At 37.3% G+C, this 7,709-nt stretch overlaps 1 protein-coding gene across 1 annotated transcript; it reads right to left on the minus strand.

Moving 5' to 3' along the window:
* Positions 1-313: 313 nt before the first annotated feature.
* LOC147384488 (fructose-1,6-bisphosphatase 1, chloroplastic-like) lies at positions 314-5,379 on the minus strand. The gene is made up of 4 exons (XM_086425703.1): positions 4,814-5,379; positions 3,281-3,505; positions 1,636-2,145; positions 314-628 (listed from the first exon to the last, which is right to left on the minus strand). The coding sequence occupies exons 1-4, from the start codon at positions 5,243-5,245 to the stop codon at positions 557-559; spliced, it is 1,239 nt and encodes a 412-aa protein (XP_086281829.1). The 5' UTR covers positions 5,246-5,379; the 3' UTR covers positions 314-556.
* Between the last annotated feature and the right edge of the window lie 2,330 nt (positions 5,380-7,709).

Below are 7,709 nucleotides of genomic sequence, written 5' to 3' on the forward strand. Positions count from 1 at the left end.
ACTTAACTATTATTCTTCTAATGATATCATCTACTGCACCTAAACAACAAGACTTCTTATCTTATCTTTTTTTTTTTTTTTGACGACTAAGCAAGCAAGTTTTAGTGGTCAATAGAGGTGAAGGCAAAATCTACGAGTTTTCTAGACCATGCAATGTTGGTCTTGGTGTAGTGTCAAGAATAATTTTGACCATGTTTTTCTCCTCCCCTTTTCATATTCATCTTTGTACCTTTAATTTTTCTAATTACAACTTAAGCATGTTAACATGCTTAATTTGAAGGTCTGGGAGAATCCCATATACTAGGTAAGAGTGTTAAACACAATGAATCATGATCTTGAGATAAGAACAACTTAAGCATTCCATGCTTACATCAATTGTTTAGTGTACTCAGCTGGTGCACAACAACACTAACAAAAGGGAAGAGAGTAATTAGACATGGATGGCTCCATTTGGGTCTCTTCCAAGTGTCGTGTGAAATTGAATTCTGAATATTTCTTGAGGAAATCCATGGACACTCTACAGACAAAAGTCAAGATCTCTTGGGTTTAGGAGTTTTCAAGCCAAGTACTTCTCCAATTTCTCAACATCGTCTGGGCTTCCAATGAATAGAGGAACGCGTTGATGAATCTGTGAAAGAAACATGATCATTAGCTTATTGCGTTATATAATTTATGCTACAAAAGTAAGGTAAGAGTCTGCCTAACCCAATCAAAAACTTTTTTTTTATGGATAAAAAAACTAATGTTAAGAGAGATAAGCACCAGAAAAGAGCTACTGAATACAAATACGAAGAAAGAAGAACGAAACAAACTTAGAGCCATTCTTAAAAACAAGTACCCATCTAAGATTGAAGTTCTTGAAAAGCATTCCTTTAAAGTTAAGAGTTTGTACCAGTAGAAAATTCCATAATTCTCAACAAAAAAAAAAAAAAAAAATCATTAATAGGTCTTATATTCCCCATATGATTAGTTGGTGCAAGTTAGGGCATATCAAAATTAGGTATATGCCTTTTTTGCATCAAAATAATGTTAATTATATTTGCACATAACTGATAAATTAACGAAAAGTGATTGAGATGGCTGTCATGTAATAAAGATTGATCTGTCTCAGGTTTTGAAGGAATTAGAAGAAGATAGAAAAAATATAGATTGATCTGGTAAGAGTGAATTTTTTATAGACATGGAAGTTCATAAATGGATGAACAAGATTTTTTCAGTCGGCACAAAATTTTCGGGATTAGGCTTTGATGATGCTTTATGTTATGAGATTTGAAAGATGGTACTTTGGCAATTAAATGTTGTCAATTAGATCAATTAATTATGAACTTCCATGTCAACATAAGCTATCCTATTAGAACTAAGATCGTATATCATGGTTTTAAATCCCGGTTTCACATCTCATCTTGTTCATTAATGACATTGAGATGTCTTGGGCAAGTCATCTTAGTTTCAGATGGTTTTTAAGGGGTTTTTATTTTTATTTTTATTTTTATTTTTTCAGATTTATAAGCCAGAAAAAATAAGATGAAGAAGCAAATCGTGATTTAAGCATCTCATCTTGTTCATGAATGATACCAAGATGACTCGCCTTGGATGATTTTTAACATGTATATGCAAGATCATTTTTGTTCTTACCTCATCTGGCTGCACATCAAGTATTCTTTGATGTCCATCTGAACCTTTCCCGCCAGCTTGTTCAACTAAATAGCTCATGGGTGCGCACTCGTACAAGAGCCTCAGATTCCCCTTCTTGCTTTTAGTGTTGCTTGGGTTCCCGTAAATTCCACCGTACAGCAGTGTTCGATGGATTTCACCAACTAGGCAACCAATGTAACGTGCAGAGTAGCGCTTCCCTCCATTGGCACTTTCGTCCTTGAGTTCATCGATATACTTCTTTAGCTTATCGTCCCACAACTGGTAATTGGCTTCGTTAAATGAGTAGATTTTACCTGACTTTGGTATCTGGATGTTTTTTTGTGTCAATACGAACTCCCCATATGAGGGATCCAAGGTGAATGAGAACACGCCGTTCCCTATTGAGAGCACAAAGACTGTCGAGCTTGAGTACAAGCAGTAGCCAGCGGCCAATAAATTTCTGCCAGGTTGACACACGCTGATGATACACTTCTGTTCTGCTTCGCTGATCTGCGTTGAATAATAAGTTTAGGGTTATGTGTACATGTCGCATCATGTCATTGATTCATCAGCTTAGCACAGTTTTTCATACACAATGAACAAATTCAAATTCAGCCATGTATTCGAATAATCAGGGTGTTTTAGAGCTGAACTAACGCATTTCTTAATCCCCATAACAGGGAGCTAGCTTATGTAATTGTAAGAGGGGTATAATGCGTGAGCATGAAACGAGAGTGCACCCAAACCATCAAATGAAACGCATAGGGATTGTAAGGGAGTATCCACTCTCCCGACATTCACTATGGGATTTATTTCAGTTATGGACATTGATAAAGGAAAGAATCAGGATCCATAACGGTGTCCCGTTCCTATAGAATAGGAACGGTGTCTACATGGCAAGTTTTGACAAGCCGTGCAATCCAACCAAAATGTGCCACGTAGACACTGTATGCTGCTATAGGAATGGGACACCGTTTTGGATCGTGACTCTAAAGGAAAATCTCTATGTGTGAAAGGAGGAAACATAACTACAATTTTCCTAGCATGTATGACGGAACGGAATGGTATTAAAAGAAACAAATGTTAAAATCGTGTCCGTAACTAACGTTTAGAATCATAGAAATAGTGAACACAATCACAAAGCTTGTTAAATTGGTAAAATCAGCGAGTGTTGATGCCACAACCTGGATTCAAAACCTGCCTTCACTTAAGTTTTAAAAATCACCAACCAGCTTGCTTACGAAGTTAAAAAAAAAAAAAAAAAAAAAGAGGTTATGTTCTAAGAAAATGGTATACTTATATATAGAGAAAAGGGATCTTCCAAGAGTTTCTTTAGTTGAGTTTCAGCAACACTAGATTGTGAATCTGACTTAAGCATCCGAATTTCTTTGATAGACACCAAATCCTTACTCAAGGAAAATAATTTCAAGAAGGTTGACATTGCAATGGATCTCAAGGTGTTTGTAACAAAAAATATCTTCACCAAATTCATGTTGAAACTCAATGCAACAGGATCATTTGGTATTAGGAACTTCAATTCAATTGGTAGTAGCAATCTAATTTTTCTTTTTATGAAAAATGTTGGGTCATTCTGTAAATTTCGTTTTGGTGGGGGGATTTAAAAAAGTAGAGTAGAGTAAATTACTGTGGAGTCATCATCAATGTCGACAAGGCACTGGTCGTGGGAGTTGTATATTCCAAAGATGGAACCGGTGGTTAAGGAGGTGTCAATGTTGGCAGATCCATCGACAGGGTCGAAGACGACAATGTAATTTCCAGATAAAGTTTCCTCCACTGCAATTGGTACGTCCTCTTCTTCGGATGCTATAATTCCAGTCCGTCCACTGGATCTCAGGCAATTACAGAACACCTGTACATTGTGATTTAACCATTTTGAGTAAGCTCGATGATCAATTATATTAAGTTTCATTCTACAACACCATTTTGATCAAATAATTATAAATTTGTTATAACCCCAAGGGGGTTGGCTCAATAGCAATTTCAGACCAATAAGCGGTCAATGCCTGTAGGTCATGAGTTCAATGCCCAATATGAACATTAATTCCTCTGGAGCCACTCGCGAGAGTGCACCCTCACTTACCTAATGCGTGTAATGTGCAGCGTTGCATGTGCCATGAGATAATGGAGATCAAGTTGTTGACCCAATAACTCAAGTTGATGTTTCCAAGTTTTCTCAAGAACCATTGCAAGGAATTGACAGTCCAATGACTAGGACAAAGACAAAGAGGATGGAAGAGGCACTGCAAGGCTTGATTGTGGAAGTACAATACAAACGGTATTTATTTGAATTTTTACAATGAAAAAATAAAAAAAGAGACTACTTTTAATTTTTTTATATTTATTTATGGATTTCAAGTAAAACTCAGATGGGAACCAGAATCGGACAGGTTTAAATCCAATCTCATGGGTTTCGGGTGGGGTTCAGATTCATCTTCAGGCCACCGGTCCGGGTTGAATCTGGAACTGTTCAGTTAGATCTAGGTTGCGGTTCACACCCAAACCGGACTGAAATCCGGTAAACCGATTTCAATCCAGTCCGGTAAATATAGTGTTGTGTATCTAGAGGACAAAATCTATGGTTCTAGGACATGACACGTAAGGAGAGTATTGGGGGAGTATGTCAGAAAATCATTAATTCTTCTTGAAAATTAGACCATCGGACGGGTTTCTTTATTGGGAAATGTTCAGCACCAAACATTTTGGCAAAACATTTTTCAAAACATGGGTTAGAAGTTTTGGAATTGGCTGATTTTTTGTGAGGATGATCTCTGCAAAAACATGGGTTAGAAGTTTTGGAATTGGCTAATTTTTGGTGAGGATGATCTCTACAGTGTAGAGATCATCCTCAGAAAAAATCAGCCCATTTCAAAATTTCTTGTCCGTCCATTTTGACGGGCTAGAAGTTTTGGATTGGATGGACTAGAAGTTTTGGAATGGGCTGATTTTTGATGATGATGATCTCCTCACCGTAGAGACCATCCTCACCAACTTTCAGCCCATTCCAAAACTTCTAACCCATGTAGGACAAAAATGGTTGGCTAAAATGTTGGCCAAAATATTTGGTGCTGAACGGGACCCTTCTTTCTTGATTGTTTAAGTAAAGTCCTAAAACAACACCGACAGCGCACGTTAGAACGAAGGAGTAAGAAGAAGCGACCTGGTTGGAGATAACGTCAAGCTTCTGTTGGTCTTCACCTTGGACATTAATGGTGCCTTGAGATCCAGTAAGCTTAGAAATGTTGGCTCTCTGTAAGAGAGAACCGATCTGCTTACAAGCCAAGGAAATGCTGGACAGAACGATTGTCAACTCTGCATCAATGTTCCCTTCTCTCTCTTGATTCAACAGCCAATTCGTTAGGTTTTCTATCGCGAATCCTCCTCCAATAGTAGTACTGACCTTTCTAGTGTTGATCTTGACTTCAGAAGTAGCTTTACAGTAGATTCCAGAATCGCAACCTCTGTGTCGTCCGTTTCTTTGGGGAATCTTAGTATTGTGGGAGGAGACCAAATTATAGAGACGAGAGATTGAAATTGAAGAAGGAGATGTGGAGAAGAGGAGATGCGATTGCGTTGGGATTGCTCTAGCCATCTCTCTCCACTCTCGTTCTTCTGTTCTTTTATTTTCTTCCTTGATTTTACTCCCGATCTTTCGAAATATATTTTTTTTCTCCTCAATTGTTATGTTTTGTGGGATATTTTTGTTAGATGATTACAATTGAAAGGTTGAAAGTCGATTGGGAAAATACCAAGGATGGAAGATATTTTCGAGATTCTTTTACAGTTATTCTGCAAAATACGATTTTGACCCTGGATATCTATGTCACCCGTACGTTTGACTTACTACGTCAAACTTCGTTTGAAATTAGAAAAACTACTTTTTAGTAGTGCCTCACTGATTTCATCTAGGTCGACTAGCCTTACTTTTTAGTAAGGAAGGAAAAGGCCCAACAAAGCTCATCCACCATCGTCTAGATTCATAACAAATCTCAGTGGTTTTATTTTGACGGTAGATGAGCCTTGTCGACAATAAATTTCTACGGATCGACCTCGAGATTCGTGAAATAAGATCGCAAATGATTTTATTGATTTTTTGATGAAAAGTGGATACAGATCTCAGTGTTTCCTCTGATTAACAGTCAAATACAAAAATAGTGATGACGTATGTAGCTTTTCTTCTTTCCGTGCTTCGCGCTTTATCGGCTGAGAAGGTTGCTTGAACGGTGACTTTGCTTTGTGCTTGATCTTCTGTAGAGGCTTCTGTAGATCTTCTTCTCTCCGGGCTTCGCGCTTTATCAGCTGAGAAGGTTGTTTGGATTCCGGAGAAGGGCTTTATGCTTGATCTTCTCTTTAGTTGGAGTCCGGATCTCTGAAGAACCTTGCTTTTGTCTCTGGAGAAGGGCTTGAGAGTTTCTTCTTCTCTAGAGGGAGAGCTTCTGTCTTCTGAGAGAAAGTGATCCAGATCCCCTCTCCATGAGAGAGGCTCTTGTATTTATAGACTTAAAGGTAATTTAGCTTTCCAATTATACCCCCAACTTGAAAAGGTTTAATTGATTTATTTAAAAGGCTAAATTTGTCCAAATCCCATTTAAGGATTCTATGGATTATTATTGGGCCAAATTTATTTATTTGGGTATAAGGCCCAATATTTAATGTGGATCACTTGAATTTATAGGATCATGAGCTTTATCTGCGAAAGCCCAAAATCCAAACTTGTAGGGGGGTACGTTCCCATTTAATGGACTCACTTTGGATTTGAAGCCCATTATAAAATTAGGGATTTTTTTATTTGTAAATTTGTAAAGGCCTCTTCGAAATTTTGGTACCTACAAATGCCCCCTCAAGGATACATTGCCGGTTGTGTGGCTAAAGGCGATGCATTCTTGATCATGTTGACAAGAGCACAAACATTTGACTAAAATGAGCATTTTTGTTGCTTCCATCTTGATGTTGAGATGAACTTTAGAGTCTTCTTTTACCATTTAATGTCTTTGTCTGTCAATCTACTAAAGCCTAGTGCAAATCATCCAATTTGAGATCGATGGGAGTTTACATATAACCCCAAAATGGTATAAGAAAATTGGATTTTTCTTACAAACGCTTTCTTAAATTTTCCTTTTTCCGCACAAACAGATGGCCTTGTGTTGGTTGTGAAGTCATTACGGGCTGAACCATGCTAGTTGTTGGGTTTGGATAAGAATTATAAAGGTCCATTGGACCCAAATACTTAGACCCATAACTTGATACACACTAGGTGCATGGGATCAAACCCAAACACATTGTTTTTTTTTTAAAACAATCTGAAATTTGTCCTTTACCAGCATATGGCTCCAGGTCATGAATGCTTCTAAGTGAGTCAACGTCCCTTAGTAAGATTGGCCTCTTACTAAGTTAGTAAGCTTAGCCTTACTAATACATTTTTTCACGTCTCCACTATGCTCAGCAATACTGTTTTTCTTTTTTTCTTTGTGGGAACAAAGAGGTACCGAAGCAGCCAGCTTTAGTTCTTATTTCTTTTACAAGCAGGTAAGTTCATCTTCTTTCTTTTATAAAAAAAAAAAAAATCAGCAACATAGTAGTCCGCCACCACGCCGTGAAAGAACTCTCTCTTCCTTTTTTTTAAGCAAAACAGGGGCTGCGACTTCCACCCACAAAAGAATCATCGTACAGTCCATCTCTCTTACTCTGTTTACTCCAACAACAAATACGAATAACAGATTTGATTCTACAACAACGTGTTCAATAATGGCTTCTACCACTTCTTTTAAAAAATAAAGCATCGGCTGTCGCGGGTTTGCAACTAGATATTGTAACACATCGTTTCTGTTTTGAAGAGAATTACCACAGGTATGCTTCGTTTCCTCTTCTCCTTTTCCTTTTATTTATTTATTTATTTATTTTTTATTTTTTTTATTAATCCTTTTGCTGGTTTATTCCTAAACACAGGACTTGTAGTCTACAGATAAGTATTATATATATATATTGATTTGAAGAACCATGTGTATTGTTTATATATATTTGAACCTCCATGATTGTGTAGCTTAATACCTATCCGT

Source organism: Akebia trifoliata, chromosome 15 (genome assembly GCF_017979445.1).
Source record: "Akebia trifoliata isolate Shusen 1 chromosome 15, ASM1797944v1, whole genome shotgun sequence".
Taxonomy (NCBI): Eukaryota; Viridiplantae; Streptophyta; class Magnoliopsida; order Ranunculales; family Lardizabalaceae; genus Akebia; species Akebia trifoliata.